This window comes from Tauraco erythrolophus, unplaced genomic scaffold, assembly GCF_009769465.1.
Source record: "Tauraco erythrolophus isolate bTauEry1 unplaced genomic scaffold, bTauEry1.pri scaffold_72_arrow_ctg1, whole genome shotgun sequence".
NCBI lineage: Eukaryota > Metazoa > Chordata > Aves > Musophagiformes > Musophagidae > Tauraco > Tauraco erythrolophus.
In genome coordinates, this window is record NW_028238639.1 from 92,091 (window position 1) to 112,589 (window position 20,499).

At 63.6% G+C, this 20,499-nt stretch overlaps 3 protein-coding genes across 3 annotated transcripts; 2 read left to right on the forward strand and 1 right to left on the reverse strand.

Moving 5' to 3' along the window:
* Positions 1 to 561: 561 nt before the first annotated feature.
* LOC104378302 (all-trans-retinol 13,14-reductase) lies at positions 562 to 8,227 on the reverse strand. The gene is made up of 11 exons (XM_086631032.1): positions 8,065 to 8,227; positions 7,062 to 7,244; positions 5,620 to 5,861; positions 4,280 to 4,481; positions 3,475 to 3,672; positions 3,255 to 3,374; positions 2,433 to 2,571; positions 2,146 to 2,255; positions 1,696 to 1,862; positions 1,191 to 1,350; positions 562 to 707 (listed from the first exon to the last, which is right to left on the reverse strand). Exons 1-11 carry the CDS (start codon positions 8,225 to 8,227, stop codon positions 562 to 564), a joined length of 1,830 nt encoding a protein of 609 aa, XP_086487158.1.
* Positions 8,228 to 8,658: 431 nt separating this feature from the next.
* On the forward strand, positions 8,659 to 14,443 carry ELMOD3 (ELMO domain containing 3). Its single transcript, XM_086631034.1, has 10 exons — positions 8,659 to 8,733; positions 8,967 to 9,036; positions 9,278 to 9,343; positions 9,658 to 9,749; positions 9,944 to 10,067; positions 11,052 to 11,174; positions 12,392 to 12,522; positions 13,126 to 13,202; positions 13,338 to 13,465; positions 14,200 to 14,443. Exons 1-10 carry the CDS (start codon positions 8,659 to 8,661, stop codon positions 14,391 to 14,393), a joined length of 1,080 nt encoding a protein of 359 aa, XP_086487160.1. The 3' UTR covers positions 14,394 to 14,443.
* A 2,279-nt stretch (positions 14,444 to 16,722) lies between these two features.
* ADRA2B (adrenoceptor alpha 2B) lies at positions 16,723 to 17,868 on the forward strand. Its single transcript, XM_086631033.1, has one exon. The coding sequence runs from the start codon at positions 16,723 to 16,725 to the stop codon at positions 17,866 to 17,868; it is 1,146 nt and encodes a 381-aa protein (XP_086487159.1).
* The last annotated feature ends 2,631 nt before the right edge of the window (positions 17,869 to 20,499 follow it).

The following is a 20,499-nucleotide window of genomic DNA, read 5'->3' on the forward strand; positions in this document are numbered from 1 at the left end:
GCTTCCTCGGCTGCCGAGTCCCACGTGGAGCTTTAGGAGCCCAACTCGGTGCCAAAGCTGCCGTCTGATAGGAGGAAAACATCCCCGGGGGGCTCGCTCCCCTTGACCCCTGCGGGTCTGGGGGGTGCAGGTGAAGGTCGACGCTCTTCTGGTGGCCCACGTGGCTCTGGGACACCGGTGGGGATCAAGCGACCATGGGTGTTGCTGGTGGGTCTCACCTTTGAGGTTGCCTTGACTTCTGTCCCGGCCAGCGCTGCGCACGGCAGCTCTTGGAGCCCCTCTCCTCCACGCTGGGAGAAGGGTTTGGACCTCAAAAGGGCGGCCAGGGGCCAGCGCTGACTTTTACTGGCCAGCGGTGGCCGTTGTGGTGGAAGGAGCTGAGCTCTGGGTGGGTGAGGTCCAAGGCAAGCTGGCTGCAAGCGGGAATGGCGTCTTCCAAGACTGTGATCCTTTGGCTTTGCGGTAGAGCAGGAAGTGCTACGGGTGATTTACAGCGGAAAACACGGGGTGAGCTGGTGAGCCGGGGGAAAAGGGAGGTCCTGGCCGGCGGGACAGCAGGCGTTAGTCCCTCTTCTTGGCGTTGGTGGCCTCCGTGCGCTTTTTCAGCCGCGCCACGTCGACGTAGAGGTTGCGCTTGAGGACGGCGCTGGCGCAGATGAAGGCTCCTTGGAAGGCTCCCATGAAGCCTGCCAGGCACAAATCCTGCCCTGGAAGGGAGCGGGAGGCGGCGATGGCAGTGGCTGTAGTGGGGACCCACGGGCAGCCCCACACTCTCTGTCCCCAGCTGACCCTGCTGGACATCCCCATCCCCATCCATCATCCACCTTCCAGCCACTCCCACACCAACCCTTGGCTCTGAACCCCCAAAACGCCTCCCTCTTTGGCCCCTTCCTTCTCCCAGCCGGGAAAGGGCCTCATCCTGCCCAGCTAAAATAAATCACCGCTGGGCAGGAAGACAACAGCCAGGAGCTGGAGGAGGCACAGCCCTTTCCTCCTCCCGTTGGCACCATGCGGCTCCGCTGAGACGTGCTCCAGCAGCTCGTGCCACCCCGTGGCATGGCAGCAGCTTGTCCTCATATTCCGTTGAAGGACTGAAGGTTTTTCTACCCCCCCCACCCCCCCCCCCATATCCTGCTCCCCCGGAGGTGCCCTCATCTGAGAACGTGGTGCCTGGGTGGTGGCCGTGGTACCTGTCAGGTAGAGGTTGGGGACGGCTGTCTGTGCCCTCACGCTGGCAATGGTTTCGGCTCGCAGGCGGCCAATGTCCTGGTTGGCGCCGTAGATCTCGCCCCTGGGGCTGGCGATGTAGTGCTGGTTGGTGAGGGGCGTCCCCCCGGAGATGAACTCGATCTGTTGGGGGGACACAAGGGGACATCGTGGTCTGCACGGGGTAGGTGTGACGGTGTGGGGTGTCTCATTGTGCTCCAGAAAGCCGTTTTCGTGGGGCACGGGCTGGGACAGGTTTCCTTGCGGAGCCAGGGGTGGGGGTTCTGGCCAAGTTTGGTGCCAGGATGGTCCTGGAGGATCATCATACCCCCCCTTGCACCATGTATGGGCAGGAGGCAGCAGCAATGGGTTGGTGCTGGAGCTCGTATCCAGCAGACCCGGACGCTGCTCCTACGTTTGCAGGATGGGGCCGCACAGACGGGGCCCAGGAGAGGAGCTGAAAGACCCGCAGACCCCAAGTTTCTTCACCCTGTCCTCGATGCGAGGGTAGAGCTTGAAGACAGCCTGCATGATGGTGTCCACAAAGGTCTGCTTCAGCTCCTCGTAATCGTCTCCCCGCTTAGTGGCCTGCTTGTCCTTCCACTCCTCAAACCACTCGTATTTGGCAAGGGTCACGACGGTCACCGTGGATATACCTGCAGCAGGACGAGGTTGGGGTGGTTGTCCCTCTGCCCACCCTCACGCCACCGTTGCGCTGCCACAAACCCAACCCTCCCCGTGACGTCCCCAGGTCTTTGCGGTCCTATATCCTGGCCCAGTTATCTTGAAGACCACTTTCCATGAGCAGCCTGGTGCTCAGCAGCTTCGACCATGGCTATTTTAGGAGAAACTCCTCGTTTTCAGCCATCAAACCAACCAAACCCCAGCCAGAGTTGTCAAACCGCTCCCAAGCGCGTGTGGTTGGGCTTCAACCTTTACCTGGGTGCCTCGTTTCCCAGGTGGGGTCCTTGGCCGACGGGCAGGTGACAAACAGGAGAGGGATGTTCTTGGCAGCTTCTTCTCTGGAAGAAGCCAGGTAGCGACTCACTCTGCGGAGAGACACGAGGGTTTGAGGTGGGCTTCGATGCGAACCTTTCCATGAATACTCGCTACGTCCGAATCCCCACGCAGCCACCATCTGCTGGGAGTGGTTTTTTTGGAGTCATCGCCCAGGAATTCATCTCCTCATGCTTCACGAAGCGCGTCTAAGGCGAAGCCAAACCTACATTTCATCCAGGTCATTTCCTGAGTACATGAAGTAGTTGGTGGGCTCCAGCCCCAGCTCTTCCCTCGAGCCTCTAAGACCTACGAAGACGGTGAAAGCCCCTTCGCCGTGTGTCATCATGCGGAGCTGAGACTGGATCTCTGCAATACGGAGGGAGAAGAGGGGAAAATTAGTATTTTCCGGGATCCTCAGCTCTGGAGAAGTAGTTTCTCCTAGAAGAAGCCCTACTCATATCTACGTTGCTCCATGTTGGCTTGTAAAACTGATTTTTGTCTGGAAACATCCCGTCCGTGCTCAAGCGGTGGGACAGCGGCTGTAGGGAACGCAGCGGAGATGCTTTAGGGGACCCTTGGCCTGAGCTTTTCCTACATTTAACGACCGACTTGGATTCAGACGCGTTTCTGCTCCGTAAACGTTGAACGGTGGTAGCCCAGGACCAGTGTCGTTGCCCAGAAAGCTCTCGCCCGACCGGGTCCCCCTCCCACCCAACCGTGCCCCTTCCGAAGCGGCACGGAGCTTTTTGCGGCAGCGCTAACCCCAACTTCCAAAGTTTCGCGGCGCTACGCTGTGGTTTTTAGGGAAATCGAGCAGCAAACCCAGGGATTCGCTTAATTGTACGGCCGGTTTCGGCAAACTGCTTCGGGATGGCTGAACACCCGGCAGAGAAACGCGCGGCCGGGGCCGGCGCCGTGAATGTGAGACACGAGCCACGGCGTTTTGCCGATGGCTAAGAAATAATTCCGAGGAAAAAGCACTTTTTGCCCTGGCTTGGAGTGGGATTAGTGCCGTCACCGCGATGAAACGCAACGCTGCCGTGTTTTACCGGGCAGTGCCCGCGCCTCCGGCGGCAGGAGCCGTTCGTAGGTGTTGAAGATCCCGGCGTCCGAAATGATAATGGGAGCGAAGATGTTCACCAAGTCCTGGCCTTTCTTGACGCTCACGCCTGGAAAGGGAACGAGGAGCGGGAGCGGGAACGGCGCCGGTTAAAAGCAACGCCGCGACGGGCAGGAGCCACGTGTGCCCCGTGCCGTGCCGGCGCTCACCGCAGGCTTTGCCCTGGGAGTCCAGCAGGATCCTCTGCACCGGTGCCCTTCCGAAAACGTTGCCTCCGGCTTTGCGGATAACAGGAATGGTGTGGAAGGCGATTTCCCCGGCGCCGCCTTTGGGGTACCACGCGCCGTGGAGGAAGTGGTTGATGAGGATGCTGTGCATGGTGAAGCTGGCCTTGGAGGGCACCACGCCTGCAAAAAGGGGCAGCGGAACGGGAGTTTGTGCCGGGTCGTGGGTTTGTGGCTCATCCTGAAAGTTTTTAGGATGAGGAACGCCCTGTCCTCAGCCGGCCACGATGCTGTGAGGAAGGAAAGAGGCAGGTGGGAAACGATGGGTCATCGGTACCCGGAGGAGCCGGGAGGGTGCTGGACGTGGGTGACCCCGTGGCAAAGCTCGTGGCCCTTTCGCAACTTGGGCTGCACCCACTAAACCATCCGGATCATCGCAGGCCACGAGCAATCCCCCGGGATGGACGGGAGGAAGGGAAGGGGCCGGGCGAGGGCGAAAGGGTTTCGGTGGGTGCCAGCGCGAGGCTGAGGGCGGGCGGGCGGTCCCTGGCGTAAGAGGAGCGAGGAAGCTGAAGGACGCGGAGGAGAAGCGCTGAAGGCAAGCAACGAGGATGAGGATGCCGGCAGAGCATCCGTGCGCGCAGCATCCCTCACCCGCAACCCGCGACAGCCATCGCCCTTGGAAAAGCAAAGGAAAAAAAGAGTTTTCTTGGGGTTTTTTTTTGTAGTTTTTTCATTCCTAAAGGATTTAACTTCACTTCCAGCCTCTCGGAGCCACTCGGCTACCTACCGTAGGTGGGGAAGATGTAGCTGAGGACGGCCCTGAGCTCGCGGTCGGCGGTGAGACCGGCCACCACCTCCTCCAGGCTGCGCGACGCCAGCTGGCAGAAGGGGCTGAGCCACGGCAGCAGCCCCGAGCGGCACAGCAGCGTGGCCAGTGCCCGCGGCAGCATTTTCAGGAAGCCCACCAGCGTGCAGCCCCCGCCGATGCTCTGCGGGAGGGGAGGACGTTGCTGAGCATCCGGTGCCGCGGGCAACCCCGGCGTGGGGTCGGAAGATGCTCAAAAGCGTCTTTTTCTCCTTGAATTTACTGCTTGGCTCGTGGAGGGGTGACGGCATCTCTTAAGCGCTGCAGCGCGGGGGGCTGCGGATATGGGGAGGGCTTGTGTCCCCCCCCCAAAAAAAATCCCTTCCCTGCGGTGGAGGCTCTCCCAGCCTTTGTGCTGGTTTCGAAGCGTAATTAGTGTTAATTTAGCACCGTTGGAATAACGATCGCAATCGCCCCGCCAGGCGGGAGGACCCGGAGCAGCGTCCCACGGTGCTGGGAGGGGGTGTCGGGGCTTGCAGGGGTCCCAGCCCAGGGGTGTCGGGGCTCATGGGGGTCCCAGTACTCGTGGGGGTCCCAGCCCAGGGGTGTCGGGGCTCACGGGGGTCCCAGCCCCACAGGGGTCCCAGCCCAGGGGTGTCGGGGCTCACGGGGGTCCCAGCCCCACAGGGGTCCCAGCCCAGGGGGTGTCGGGGCTCATGGGGGTCCCAGTACTCGTGGGGGTCCCAGCCCAGGGGTGTCGGGGCTCACGGGGGTCCCAGCCCCACAGGGGTCCCAGCCCAGGGGGTGTCAGGGCTCATGGGGGTCCCAGTACTCGTGGGGGTCCCAGCCCAGGGGTGTCGGGGCTCACGGGGGTCCCAGCCCCACAGGGGTCCCAGCCCAGGGGGTGTCAGGGCTCATGGGGGTCCCAGTACTCGTGGGGGTCCCAGCCCAGGGGTGTCGGGGCTCACGGGGGTCCCAGCCCCACAGGGGTCCCAGCCCAGGGGGTGTCGGGGCTCACGGGGGTCCCAGCCCCACAGGGGTCCCAGCCCAGGGGGTGTTGGGGCTCGCGGGGGTCCCAGCACATCCCGTGGGACCACGAGCATCCGCAGGGTTAAAACTCTGGGTGCGACGTCAGGTTTTTGAGGCAGAACAGGGAGATTTTGGATGTGGTTCCCAGTGCTTTTGGAGCCGGGCAGTGCAACGCCCGGTGTGGCAGGACCTGGGGGGGGGGGAATTTCCCCTCCCATGACCCCCCCGAGAGGGACCAGAGCCAAAAATGTGCCCCCGGCCCATCCCCGCGGCAAAGCCGAAGCCCCTTCTACCTCCACCAGCCGCCGGAACTCCTCGATAGCCGCCCCCTCCCCGGGAAACTGCTCCTTCAGGCGCTGGAAATATTCCTGCTTCCCGGCGTGGACGCGGTACGTCCGGCCGGAGCCGGGCTCGCCCAGAACCACGGCGTCGTAGGCGGCGGGCAGCCGAGCCCACTCCAGCTGCCCCTCCGTCAGCTGGTCCACCATGAAGCGGGTGATGGAGCCCTCCTGCATCTGCCCCACGTAGTGGATTCCTGCAAAATGGATTTGGGGTTTTTTTTTTTTTCCTTTTTTTAATTTTTTCACACCCCATCGTGTATCCCCGGGATGCACAGGAACCTCCTTTTTTATTTCTCCACCTGCCCTGGGCAGCTCCGCATGGAGGGGAAAGGGAAAAGCCGGGAACCGCCCGCCCGCCCGTTCTGGGGCAGAGGGAAACCCGGGCGCTGCCCGCGCCGGTGTGCAACGGTTTTATCAATTTAATCAATTTTTTGTCCCCTCTATGACGCCATCAATAATTAACCTCCCACCGCTCAGGGCAGCTCCAGAGCTGGACTTTGTTTTGTTGGCAGGAGTTTGCCGAGGGAAAGGTGCCCGGAGACGATATCCCCCCGGATGGGGAATTCTATAGGGGCCGAGCTGGGTATGGGGAATTCCGTAGGGGCTGAGCTGGATATAGGGAATTCCGTGGGGGCTGGGTTGGATATAGAGAATTCTATAGGGGCTGAGCTGGATACAGGGAATTCTGAGGTGCTTAGCTGGATATAGGGAATTCTACAGGGGCTGAGCTGGGTATAGGGAATTCTATAGGGGCTGAGCTGGGTATAGTGAATTCTGTAGGGGCCGAGCTGGATATAGGGAATTCTATAGGGGCTGAGCTAGATACAGGGAATTCTCTAGGGGCTGAGCTGGGTATAGGGAATTCTACAGGGGCTGAGCTGGATACAGGGAATTCTATAGGGGCTGAGCTGGATATAGAGAATTCTATAGGGGCTGAGCTGGATATAGAGAATTCTCTAGGGGCTGAGCTGGATACAGGGAATTCTCTAGGGGCTGAGCTGGGTATAGGGAATTCTATAGGGGCTGAGCTGGATATAGGGAATTCTCTAGGGGCTGAGCTGGGTATAGGGAATTCTATAGGGGCCAAGCTGGATATAGGGAATTCTATAGGGGCTCAGCTGGACATAGGGAATTCCATAGGGTTTTGGTGTCACGGCTGCGGGGTACGACCGGCAGCACCCCGTCCTTCCGCGGGAGGATTTTGCGGGACGGGAAAGGGTGTGATACCACGTCGCTCGTGCAGAAAAAGCACGCGGATACCCCGGCGGGTGCCGGGGATGCCCACTCAGGGTCCCCGCGGGTGTTACGGATGCGATTCCCACCATGGGCATCCCTCCCCTCTCCCTGTGCCCCCAGGGGTGAACTGGGACCCCGAACGCCCCCGGGGGCCATACCGGTGTCGAACTCGAAGCCCTTCTCGGTGAAGGTGTGGCAGCAGCCCCCCAGCTTCCCGTGCTGCTCCAGCACCAGCACCCGCTTGCCCGCCTTCGCCAGCAGCGCCGCGGCTGCCAGGCCCCCAATGCCGCTGCCCACCACGATGGCATCGAGCCCCTCGGGGACTTTATCTGCTGAGAAAACTGGGGGGGGGGGAGTGGGGTGTGACATCCTCAGCAGTGGGATGTGGCACCCCACAAGTGGGTATGTGGTACCCGGTGGGTGACCCCCAAAACCTTGCTGGGGGGTGATGGCACTCTGGGGGGGCTCATGCTGTCCCAGGGGGTGATGCCAGCCTGGGGAGTGATGCCATACAGGCTTGGGGGGAGATGCTGCCTCAGGGGGTGATGCCACCCTGGGGGGTGATGCCGCCCTGGGGCAGTTAATGCGGCTCCAGGTGGAGATGCCAACCTGGGGAGTGATGCCACCCTGGGGGGTTAATGCTGCTCCGCGGGGTTATGCCACCCCGGGGGGGGGGGTGGTTAATGCGGCTCTGGGAGAAAATGCCAGCCCGGGGAGGATTAATGCTGCTCCGGGGGGGCGATGCCACCCCGGGGGGGGTTAATGCTGCTCCGGGGGGGCGATGCCACCCCGGGGGGGGTTAATGCTGCTCCGGGGCGGTGATGCCACCCCGAGGGGTTAATGCTGCTCCGGGGCGGTGATGCCACCCCGAGGGCTTAATGCTGCTCCAGGGGGGTGATGCCACCCCGGGGGCGGTTAATGCTGCTCCGGGGGGTGATGCCACCCCGGGGGGGGTTAATGCTGCTCCGGGGGGTGATGCCACCCCGGGGGGGTTAATGCTGCTCCGGGGGGTGATGCCACCCCGGGGGGGGTTAATGCTGCTCCGGGGGGTGATGCCACCTCGGGGGGGCGATGCCACCCCGGCAGAGCTCGGGGCCGGGAGGGTCCCACCGCGGGGGGCAGAAGCCGCCGGCGCGCGGCGGGGCGGGGGGAGCCCCGTACCTGTCTTGACGACCGTCCTGCGCACAGCCTTGTCGGTAACGAGCGGGGCAGGCGGGCGCCGGGCATCGGCGGCGAAGGGGTTGGGGCCGCCGCCGGAGCCCCGCAGGTACCGGGCGAGGAGGATGAGGAAGGGGACGAGGAAGAGCAGCGCGTACAGGCACATGGCGCTGGGCCCGTCTGCCGCCCGGCGCCCCGCGGACGGCCCCGCTCCGCCCGCCCCGCCCCGCCCCGCCCCGCCCCGCGGGGAGCGGCCGGGCGGCACCGGGGCGGCGCGGGACTTGGCAGCGGGCACCGGCGGCCGCGTTCGCCGCGGATTGACCCTCCCGCGCCGCCGTCGGCCGCCCCGCGCGGCGCCTGCCGGGCGCTGTAGTCCCGTGACCCTCGGGGAGGGACGTGGCCTACAACTCCCGGCATGCAGCGCGGCCGCGCCTGCGCACTGCGCGGCGGCGGGGGCGCGGGCTCGGCGGGCCCCGGCGCCTTCCCGGTGGGCGGCGGGTCGGAGGGCGGCGGCCGCGGGAGAGGCCCCGGAGCGGCTGCACCCCCCCCCCCCGGGCCTGCCCGGCCCCGCCGGGGCCGCGTTCTCCCCCGCAGGGCATGAGCGGAGGCGCCGCGGACGCGGAGCGGCCCGAGGAGCGGCGGCGTCTCCCCCCGCCGGGCAGATGCCTCCCCGTGCGTGTCAGGCCGCGCCGTGCCCCTCGCTGTGCCCCCCCCGGGCCCTGCCCCTCGCCGTGCCCCCCCCCGGGGCCGTGCCCCTCGCCGTGCCCCCCCCCGGGCCCTGCCCCTCGCTGTGCCCCCCCCGGGCCGTGCCCCTCGCGGTTTTTGGGGAGCGGTCGGTTTTGGGGAGCGGTGGGTTTGGGCCCGTTCCGGCCGGCCATGTTGTGTCTCTCTCTGTGCCCGCGCAGGTCGCGGCTCTCAGCCGGAACGGGCTCCTGCAGGCCCTGGCACAGGGAGCGGGGCGGCCGGCGGGCACCGGTGAGCGTTTCCCTGTTCTCTTTGGATCTGTCTGTGTCCTGGGGGGGAGGCACCGGGGGAGCTCAAGGGGAGCCCGAGGGACCCAGCGCCGGGCTCGCGGGCAGATCCCGCTTGGCAGAGCCTCGCTTCGTGCCAGGCGTGCCAAGGAGAAACCTCGCGGCGTGTCCGGGGGCTCCGGTCGGGGCTTTTCCCCGGAGAAGGGGGGGGAAGGGACTCTGAGCCCCTCGTGTCTCTCCTGCAGCGGAGATCAGCGAGGAGCTGCGGCGAGTCCAGGAGGAATGGGAGGCTGTGGAAGAGATCCAGTCAGGTAGTGCCGGGGATGGGGGGCTGGCACCGAGGGGGGCACAGAAGCTCTGGGCAGGGAAAGGGACCTGGATCCTGGAGGGTGCACAGCTGGGGGGCGATTTTGGGGATGGGGGAGCGAGCTGGGGAAAGGGCTGGGTGGGAGAGAGGAGGGGTGGCAGACCCGCTGCCTTCCTCCTGCTCCCTAGCTCCTCTCCCTCCTGCCGTGCCAGGAGCTGGGAGCACTGGTGCAGCCATGGCGGGAGTGCTGGGAAGCCAGGGCGGAGGGGCAGGGCTCCCACCGGCTGGGGGGTCACCCCCTTCTCTGCCCCCCCGCAGGTCCGGGGGGGCCTCTGGCCGGCGCTGCGCCCCCCATCTCCTTCATGGAAGCGCTGCAGTACTTCCAGACCGCCGACCTCTCCGAGTGCAGGGTACGGCAGTGCCCGCTCCGGGGGGGCCGTTGTAGTAAGTAGGAGGGGGGAGCGTGGCAGGAGGAGCACGGCGCTCCCATTCCCCCTTCCCTCCCGCCTTCCCGCCCCTCCCGCCTCACCCACTGGGATTTTCTCCCGTCCCATTCTCGAGGGACTGGCCCTGATGGTTTCTCTCCATGTTTTCTCCTCTGCAGAAGAAGGTGCGGGCGACGGTGCGCCGGCGAGGCCTGGCTGCTCTTCATCACCTCCTCTTCGGCCCGCCCCGGCTCCGGCCGCAGCTGCAGGGGGAGCGGGAGCTGGCACTGGCCATGGCACAATGTGAGTGTCGCACACAGCCGGCGGCACCGTCGTCCCGACAGCTTCCTGGGAAGCGGCTCCGGGGGGCTCAGGGATGCGTTGGGGTCTCTGCTTGTCCAGAGAACGTCTCCTTCGCTCTTGTCCCAACAGACACGCTCTCGGTCTCCTTTGCTCTCATCCCGACGGACACAGTCTCCGTCTCCTTTGCTCCCTCTCTCACTTTTTGGGAGCATGCCATCATACCTGTGCCACGTGCACACCCTGACGTGGCACCAGGCATGTGCTCCGCAGCTCTACCACCCTTTCTGCTCCTCCTTTTGTGCCCAAAGCAGATGAAACATGAATCCTCCCAGCAGCTTGGCACGGGGGGTGTCGTCTCCGGCTGTCCCGTGGTGGATCATGCGGTAACTCCTCGCCCATGGTTTGCAGTTGGTCCTGGCTGCCCAGGTCGTGCTGCTTTGGCTGGCAAAACTCCACGGGATGCCAGGATTATTCGTTACCCCGCACCCATCCAACACACAGTCGTGTTGTTTGTGTTCCTGCACCTCCGAGGCTTTTTATCCCCCTTCCCTTCTCCGCTCCGGCGGGATAAGCATGGCCGGGACGTTCTCTGTCGCCACAAGCCACTCTCAGCTGCGGGATTCCATTTCCGGTTGGATTCTGGCTTTACCCTGCAGCTGGTGGTGGGTTATTTCCCCACCGCGTGCGTCTCTGCGCCAGTGCGTGAGGGCAGCAGGGCAGGGATGCTGGATGCCGAGGGGCCCTTTTTGGGTGCCCAGGGATCTTTTATGGGCACCGAGGGGCCTTTTTGGGTGCCCAGGGATCTTTTTTGGGCACCGAGGGGCCTCTTTGGGCACAAAGGGGCATTTTTTGGGCACCAAGGGACATTTTTGGGCGCTGGGGGGCCTTTTTTGGGCGCCAGGGGCCCTTTTTGGGTGCCGAGGGGCATTTTTGGGGCTCTGAGGGGCCCTTTTTGGGCGCTGAGGGGTGTTTTCTCTCTGCCAGGTGGTTTGGATGACAACGAGAGGGTGCACATGAGGATCCTGCAGACGGTTTACAAGAAGCTCACCCGCTCCAGGCTGGGCTGCCCGCGCTACGGGGCGCACTGGGAAGAGCTCGGCTTTCAAGGTAAGGCAGAGGGAGAGACCTCTGGAGCAGATCTTTGCCAAGACAGCTCACGCTGGTCCCGTTCCTTCCTCTGGAGGTGGGATCCGGAGGCAGCACAAAGGGTTTGCTGGTCATTCCCTCTCCCTTCACGCAGCCACCATCCCTGCTGCCGTTTCATAGGATCGTTCAGGTTGGAAAAGACCTTTAAGAGTATCCAGTCCAACCATTAACCCAACACAGCCAACTCCACCACTAAACCACGTCCATAAGCGCCACATCTACACGTCTTTTAAATCCCTCCAGGGATGGCGACTCCACCACCTCCCTGGGCAGCCTGTTCCAACGCTTGACAGCCCTTCAGGTGAAGAAATTTTTCCAAATATCCAATCTAAACCACCCCTGGGGCCGTTTCCTCTCATCCTATCCCAGTTCCCTCATGAGACTCGTGCTCCGGGTCTTTCACCAGCGTCGTAGCCCTTCTCTGGTCACACTCCAGCACCTCAATGTCTTGAGGGGCTCAAAAACCGAACGCAATATTCGAGGTGTGGCCTCGGATCAACGCTCCCGCCCAGTGCCGTGCCTACAGACGCGCGCTCGATCCCTCATCCACGTCGTCGATGATAGTAGAGAGAACTGACCCCGTCCTTGAGCCCTGGTTCCGCAGCGGATCTGTCGCTGCCCCGGCTCATGAGCCGTCTCCGGAGGGACCGCGCAGGTCGGGGCGCTGTCGCCGAGCTCGTGTCGCGGGTTTCTCTCCGCCTGGGCTGTGGAAGGAAGGAAAACCAGCGTGATTAGAGCTGCCACGTGCGGCCTGGCAGGAGCTTTCGGGCTGGTTGACTCACCAGTTCAATACGCCGCGTTTTAATGGAGCCTAAAACTCTCGCCGGGAGACAAACGGCTCCCGCTCTCCGCCCCGGCGCGGACACCACTGGGTTTAAGTGTTGTTCACCACCAAAGGCACCCCGGGGTGGCTCGTGGAGGAGGTGAGGGGGTGGGTGTGCGGGTGGGAGAGCAGCAGCAGCTCGTTAATGCCCACGTGAAAGCATCTACAGCGCCCGTTTGGCTCTTGGGAATTCTGGAGAAATTCCTCAAAAGCTTTCCCTCCGGATGGGATTCGCTGTGGCTTTTCTGCTCTTGAAACACCGTGACGGGGCGTAACCAGGCGGCGGGAGCGGGGAGGCGACCGGAGAGCGGCTCCGTGCTGGCCCTCGCCTCCCCTGCTCGTCCTGCCCTTCCAGGTGCGGATCCCGGGACGGACCTGCGCGGGACGGGGATGCTGGGCCTGATGCAGATGCTCTATTTCGTCATGGACGCTCGGACGCTGCCGCTGGCTCAGGAGATTTTCCAGCTGTCCCAGCACGAAACCCAGGCACGTCCTTCCGCCTCCTCCGCTTGCTCCCTGCGGGGGTGTCTGCCCGTTTGTTTCTAACGCTCAGGAGAAAGGGAAGCACAAAAACCTCTTTGGAGTAAAGCTTGGGGTTTATTTTTATTTTTTGCTGCTTGATCCCACTCGTGCTGGGAAGGGGGGGAAGGTGGTTCCCCAAAGAACTGAGCAGTTCCGCTCAGAGGCTGGAGCTGAACTCCAGGTGTTGCCTTTGTTCTGGGAATGAGATTTTTAGCGTCCTGGTGGAGATCAGCGATTTCCTCCTGGGATCCTGGCTCGGAGCTGAACTTCTCTGGGTTAAAAGGGCGAAGAGCAGCGCAGCGTAAAAACGGGAGTGAGGGGATCCTGCCTCCTTAGGCTCGGCGTTTGGCCTTAGGTTTAAGGCTGGATATAAGCTTGACTCGACCCACAGCATCCATCTAAACCTGTATCCGTAGGATTATTATCCTCCTACATGGATCTGTTGCCTGCAGCCCCCGTCCTGCGGGTTTGGGGTTGGGTGGATGTGACAGTTATCGGGGCACCTCCGCGTGCCGGAAAAGAGGAGGCTTTTCCAGCCGAGCCGCGCTAACGCTCGTTTTCCTGCAGAATTTCCCCTTCTGCATCATGTCCGTGAACATCACCCGCATCGTCATCCAGGCCCTGAGGGAGGAACGTCTCTCCAGGTGAGATCCGGAGCGACCCACAGCTCTGTAGCCGGCCTGGACGGCGCTTTAGGGGTCCCAAACCGCGTCGGTTGCCGGTTCCCGGTGAGCGGGGTCCCTCCCCGGCAGCTCCGAGCCCCTCTCCACCTGTTTCAGGGAGTGCAACCGCCGGCAGCAGGTCATCGCCGTGCTGAACGACCTGTACGCCGCGGCGTTCCTGCAGCTCTACCGCGTCTGGAAGCGGCAGCACAAGACCGTCGCCGACTCCGGCTTCCTCCTGAAAGGTGCGTTTCCGCACCCGGGGCCAAACCCGGTGCGTTCTCGGCACGTCCGTGTCCCGCTGAGCCCGACCCCAAGGGCTGTAACACCCGGAAAGCCCCAACTGCTCATCGTTTCATCTTCATGCCGAGATTTTTCGACAATTTTTAACTATCTGAGTTAAAAATTATCCCTGCACAGTGATTTTTTTTCCTCCCTACCCCCGTTTTGTATCTCCAATCTCAAAAGACGAGCCCCCGCCGTGTCCGGAGGGCTCCTGTGTCGTGGTGCCGGTGGCAGACGGGGCCGTTTCTGGCTCCCTGGGCTCGCCCGGCACGGTGAGCCCTGTTCGTAGCGCCGGGGGCGGCAGCGGACTCGCCGCCGGCGCAGCTTTTCGCGGTGAGCACTAAATTAACCAGCGGGGTTGTTTACTCTGGAGGGGACTGATGTCAACAGAGCCGCTCGGCTGCGCCCGGCTAATGGCTCCCTCTTGGAACGGGGTCCAGCTGTCGCAGTCGGGCTCTGCTTTGATCCGCTCTCCCCGGGTTTTCCCTCGCAGGGGGAATCTCGAGCTGGTGCCGAGCTGGGCTGGGGGCTTTGGCGAGGAGCTTTCTGTGCTCCCTCATCCCGAACAAAACATATAATCGTGCCTCTTCCCGAGGGGATACATTGGGACACCTTACCCCGGGAGCACGCTGTGTCCCCTGTGCCGTCCTGGCCTCGCGCTCTGTCCTCACGCTTTTCCCTCCGCCCTCCCCAGAGCTGGAATCATCCACCAAAAAGAAACCGAAGCAGCTCCTGAAATCCCTGGAGGCCTACGTGAACCGAAAGGCAGACGGCCTTCAGCAGCCATCCTCTCCCTCCGCCGACGGCAGCCGGGCCGGCGAGGAGATGGACTTCACGGGCGTTTGCGACCTGCAGGTTGAGCTGGAAGGAGAAGCCCGGCTGGTCTGAAAGGGAGAGAGGGAGACACGTGCCACGGGGCCGCCCCGCTCGGCTCTCAGAGGGCGCCGGACCGCCGTCGCCTCCGGCTAGCGGGGCTCCGGAAGCACCGAGGTGGTGGACGCCGAGCGATGGGAGGTGGCCGCTGCCCCGAGAAGCGCGGCGAGAGGAGGGTCTGGGACCGCGCCGAGGGCGGATGGGAGCCTGGGACACCGCAGAGGGTCCAGTTTTCCCCTAAATCCCCTGGAAAGAGTGGCCTCGTCCTTCCCCCTCCCGCCCCGGCTGCCGGTGCTGCGGGATTTGACCCTCTCCAGGCAGGAATCTCCTGGAGCGAAGGTGGAAAACGTGACGGAGCGGGTGGATTTTATGAGCCACTGGGTTAGTCCATCTGTCCGTCTCAAATCCGGGCTCCTGTCCATCTTTACCCCGCAGTGGGGAAGTTTGGTGATGCTCCAGGCAGGTGACGGTCACGGCTCCGGCATGGGGGGGCAGCTTGTCCCCCCCGAGATTTGGGGACCCCTCCATGAATCCCCCTGGGTGCTACTGTGCGTGTCAGCACCTAAATAAGTATTAAAAGGAGGAAAAATCGTGTAAAAGAGACTTTTGGACTTGGATTTGCTTTTGGTTTCTGCAGCTGGGGGAGGGGAGAGGGTTTCTGCTGGCCAAGGGCCGCTCCGGAGGGTGGGGAAGGGCAAAGCGGGGTCTGCCTGGCTCCTGGGAGCCAAATTTGGGGCTCAGAGGTGGAAAAATTTGCTCTGGAGGAGAGAAACGGGTCGGACTCTGTCCCACGGTGGGACGAGGCTGAGAGCACCGAGGGAGGGTTTTCACCAGCACGTTCCCTCCTTTTCCCCAACCCTCCGTGCCTCAGTTTCCCCCTTTGGGAAATCCGAATTACTGCCCCGTCCTCCGGTGAAGCCCGAGGCCGAGCCAGGAGCAGCACCGGCTGCTCTGTCGGGTGCTTCAAAATGTTCCAAAAACCATCTTCAGCCTTCAAAAAAGGTGGAAACCCACCCCAAAAAAACATTAAAAAAGAGATAAAAGCTGGTTTTGGACAGAAGCAGGGAGGAAGAGGAGGGTGACCGGTGCCCAATAGCCCCCGACCCCCTCCTGGTGCCGTCGCCCCCCCCGAAAAGGCGATCGTCTTCCCCGAAAACCTGGGAAAAAAAGAACAATAAATAGGCAAAAAGGAGCCGCGGGGCCGCGATTATTAATTTTTTTCTCTCCTAATCCTGAATTATCGCGTAAGTGGGTTGGTGTGGGAGGAGGAGGAGGAGGAGGGTGGGATGGGGTGGGTGGGCTCGGGAAGAAAAGCACCTTAGTGGGGTGGGTGCTTGGGGGAAAAGGGGGGGGAGGATGAGGAGCGGGAGCTCCCCGGGAACGGCAGCTCCGGGCCCGGGGGAAGGAGCGGAGCGCGGAGCCGGCCCCGGTGACAACCGCGTGTGCCCCCCCGTTCTCCCCCTCCCCGGTTCCGCCCCGGTCCCGCCCGGGGGCGGGGGCTCAGCCCCCTCCCGCTCCCGCGTTAAAACCCCGCGGAGGCGGCGCGGGGCAGCGCAGAGCCCGGCGGTGCCGGTACGGGCGGGGAACGGGCGCGGGGCGGCGGCAGCGCGGGGCGGGGGGGTCGGGAACGGGCAGGGGAGGGGGCAGAGGTGCCGGCAGGGTGGGCAGCACAGGCAGGGGTACAGGCAGGGGTACAGGCAGGGGTACAGGCAGGGCAGGGGTCCGGGCAGCACTAGGGACCCCAGGCAGCACAGGCAGGGGGGCAGGCAGGACAGGGGGGCAGGCAGGACAGGGTTAAGGGCAGGCAGGGGTGCAGGCAGGGCAGGGTTAAGGGCAGGACAGGGTTAAAGGCAGGCAGGGGTGCAGGCAGGACAGGGTTAAAGGCAGGCAGAGGTGCAGGCAGGGCAGGGTTAAGGGCAGGACAGGGTTAAAGGCAGGCAGAGGTGCAGGCAGGACAGGGTTAAGGGCAGGACAGGGTTAAAGGCAGGCAGAGGTGCAGGCAGGACAGGGTTAAGGGCAGGACAGGGTTAAGGGCAGGCAGAGGTGCAGGCAGGACAGGGTTAAGGGCAGGACAGGGTTAAAGGCAGGCAGAGGTGCAGGCAGGACAGGGTTAAGGGCAGGACAGGGTTAAAGGCAGGCAGAGGTGCAGGCAGGACAGGGTTAAAGGCAGGACAGGGTTAAGGGCAGGACAGGGTTAAGGGCAGGCAGAGGGCAGGCAGGGCAGGCAGCCCAACAGGCATCATGGCAAGTGGCACCCGCGTCCCCCAGCACCCCGCGGCCTCGTCCCCCCGCACCCCGGGGCAGCGCTGAGCGCCGGCGGCCGGACCCCGCAGGCGGCCGGACCATGGAGGGCCCCGCGCGCGGTTACTCGGTGCAAGCCACCGCCGCCATCGCCGCCGCCATCACCTTCCTGGTGCTCTTCACCATCGCGGGCAACGCGCTGGTGATCATGGCTGTGCTGAGCAGCCGCTCGCTGCGGGCGCCCCAGAACCTCTTCTTGGTGTCGTTGGCGGCCGCCGACATCTTGGTGGCCACCCTCATCATCCCCTTCTCCTTGGCCAACGAGCTCCTGGGCTACTGGTACTTCGAGAAGACGTGGTGCGAGATCTACCTGGCTTTGGACGTCCTCTTCTGCACCTCCTCCATCGTCCACCTCTGCGCCATCAGCCTGGACCGTTACTGGTCGGTGAGCCGCGCCATCGAGTACAACGCCAAGCGGACGCCGCGGCGCATCAAGTGCACCATCGTCATCGTCTGGACCATCGCCGCCGTCATCTCCCTCCCGCCTTTGGTCTACAAGGGGGAGAAGAAGGCGGCGGCGGGCGAGCGGCCGCAGTGCAAGCTCAACGAGGAGGCCTGGTACGTCCTCTCCTCCAGCGTCGGCTCCTTCTTCGCCCCGTGTCTCATCATGATCCTCGTCTACCTGCGCATCTACCTGATCGCCAAACGCCGCCACCGCTCCCAACCCGCCGGCACCAAACCGCCGGGCTCGGTGCCGCCAAACATCACCCCACCCGCCGGCACGGACCCTCCGGGCACCTGCCCGCCGGCGGACAGGACCTCGCTGCTGAGCCCCGAGGAGCCCCCGACGTCCCCCAACGCCGGCGCGGGGACGTCCCCGCAGCCCGGGGGCCGCCCCAGGGACACTTTGGCCACCAGGACGGGGCGGGTGGTGTTGGCACGCCGGGTGCCGGCGTTGAACCCTTGGAGGAGGAAGACTCAGGTCAACCGGGAGAAACGTTTCACCTTCGTCTTGGCCGTGGTCATCGGGGTCTTCGTCCTCTGCTGGTTCCCCTTCTTCTTCCTCTACAGCCTGGGCGCGCTCTGTCCCCGGCACTGCAAGGTCCCCGACGGCGTCTTCCAGTTCTTCTTCTGGATCGGCTACTGCAACAGCTCCCTCAACCCCGTCATCTACACCGTCTTCAACCAGGACTTCCGCAAGGCTTTCCGACGCCTCCTCTGCCGCCGCCGAGCCCTGACGCCCTGGTGAGGGGCTCCGGCCACTCTCTTCCTCCTCCTCCTCCTCTTCACGGCTGCGCTCGCAGCCTGGAGCATCCCTTGGGTTTGGGGCGGGGGGCTTTGAAGCCCCCCAAAAAGTGATGGCACGCGGCGCCTGCCCACCCGCTGCCTTCTCTTGCCACAAGATTTCCCATGGGGACCCCCAGGAACCCGGGGGGGGGCACATGTGCCACCGTGCCATGACCCCTGTCCCCAAGCCCCGTGGCATCCCAACAGCCCCCCCCTCCCCGAGGCGGCGCTGCGGCCTTTTAACAATAAAAGATATTTTGTAATAAGAAAAAAATGTTGTTTTGTGTCAAGGGGGGGGACGTGGGGCGGCCCAGGGGGTGTCCGTGTGTCCGTCCCCCCCCACCCTGTCCCCGGGGACAGAGCCGCGGGCCGTGGCGGCCGGCAGCGCGGCGGGTCGGAATGTGCGCCGGGAGCGGGAACACGATGTCTGGGAGGGGGCGGTTATTTATGGCAGCGGCCGGGAAGGAATAAATAATAATAATAATCATGAAAAAAAAACCCCAAACAACCACCACCAAAAAAACCCCAAATAACCCCAAAAAATAAATCTCGGCCGCTGCCACCAGCCCGTCCCGAGGAGGTTCCGCCCGAGGGGGGTCGGGGACGGAGCCCCTGGTGTCGGGGGACCCCGCTGGGGTGGGGATTCACGGGTGTCTCGGATGGGGTTGTGCTGCCCACGCCGGGGGGAGCTGTGGGTTGTGGGTCGTGTCGGGGTGTTGTGACCCACAGCGGTGCGACCCACACTGCGTGTCGTGACCCACACGGGTGTAACTGTGGGGCACGGTGGAGCATCGGGACCCAGCCTGGGGTATCGTGGTTTGTGATGGGGTATTGCGACCCACGGCTGGGTGTCGCGACCCACAGCCGGGTATCGTGACCCACAGCCAGATGTCATGACCCACACTGGTGTGTCATGACCCACAGCTGGGTATTGCAACCCACAGCTGGGTGTCGGGACCCACAGCCGGGTGTCATGACCCACGGCCGGGTGTCATGACCACACTGGTGTGTCGTGACGCACAGCTGGGTATCGTGACCCACAGCTGGGTGTTGTGACCCACACCAGTGTGTCGTGATTCATGTTGCTGTACCGTGACTCACACTGGCACTCGGTGACCCTCACTGGGGTATCACGACCCACATTGGTACGTCGGGAATCACGATAGTCGTGGTGACCCCCACCAGTGCACGGTGACCCCCACCAGTGCACGGTGACCCACACCAGTCCTCGCACCGGGGTCCCACCACCCACACCAGTGCCCGCCATCGCCAGGGGACATGACCAGGGACATCTCACCTCCGCAGTGGCGGAGTCAGCCCCGTGTCCCGCCCCACTGCGGGACTTCACCTCCATCCACCCCAAAACCAGCTGAACTTTTGGGAAGCCCTTTCCCAGCCCAGCCGTCCTCCTCCTCCTCCTCCTCCTCCTCCCCCATGAGCCCAGCCTGGCCAGCGGCCGTTGGCCAGTCCCGGCGCACTGGGAGGATGTTCGGGGTGGGAGAGGTCGTGCGAACGGGGCCGGGGCCGCGGGGCTGCGCACGCTGAGCTGCTGGACCCCCGCCAGCCCGGCCCCGGGGCGGCTGGACCTGCTCCGCGCCCCCAGTGCCGCAGCCAGTCCCCGCTCCTCTGCCCCACGGCCGCGGCCGCGCCGGCTGCTTCGCACCCCAAATCGCTGGGGCAGGGGGGCAGCTGTGGGGTCTTGTTGGGGTGCGGGGTCCTGTGGGGCTGGATATGGGGCTGGGGGTGGTCTCAGAATGGTCCTGTGGGGCTGAGTGTGGTCCTGTGAGGTTGTGCGTAGTTCTATGGGGCTGGGCATAGTCATGTGGGGCTGGGCATGGCCATATGGGGCTGGGCATGGTCATATGGGGCTGGGCATGGTCCTGTGGGGGTGGGCATGGCCATATGGGGCTGGGCATGGCCATATGGGGCTGGGCATGGCCGTATGGGGCTGGGCATAGAATCATGGAATGGTTTGGGTTGGAAGGGACCTCAAAGATCATCCAGTTCCAACCCCCCTGGCATGGGCATGGCCATATGGGGTTGGGCATGGTCATATGGGGCTGGGCATGGCCATATGGGGTTGGGCATGGTCATATGGGGCTGGGCATGGTTCCTGTGGGGCTGGGCACAGGGCTGAGGGTCTGAGAAAAATCCCATGGGGCTGGATAGGGTTCTATGGGGCTGGGCATGGTCCTATAGGGCTGAGCATGGCTCTATGGGGCTGGACATGGTCATGTGGGGCTGGACATGGGGCTGGGGGTCTGAGCATGGTCCCGTGGGGCTGGATAGGGTTCTATGGGGCTGGGCACGGTTCTGTGGGGCTGGGCATGGTTCTACGGGGCTGAGCATGGCCCCAGCGGGACCCGACACCCCCCTGCCCACCCCAGCTCTGCCTCTCCCAACCTTCTCCCCCTTCCACTCCCCACTGATTCCCCCAAAACAGCCCAGGGGTTGCCATGGCGATGCCTTAATTCCACCCCCTATATATTCAGCAGAAACAGGTTTTCTGCAAAAAAAAAAAAAAAATCCAAGCAGGGGGAGCTTTTTGCTGAAAAATAGATTAAACTGGATTCAAATGGGGTGGGGGGGGGTT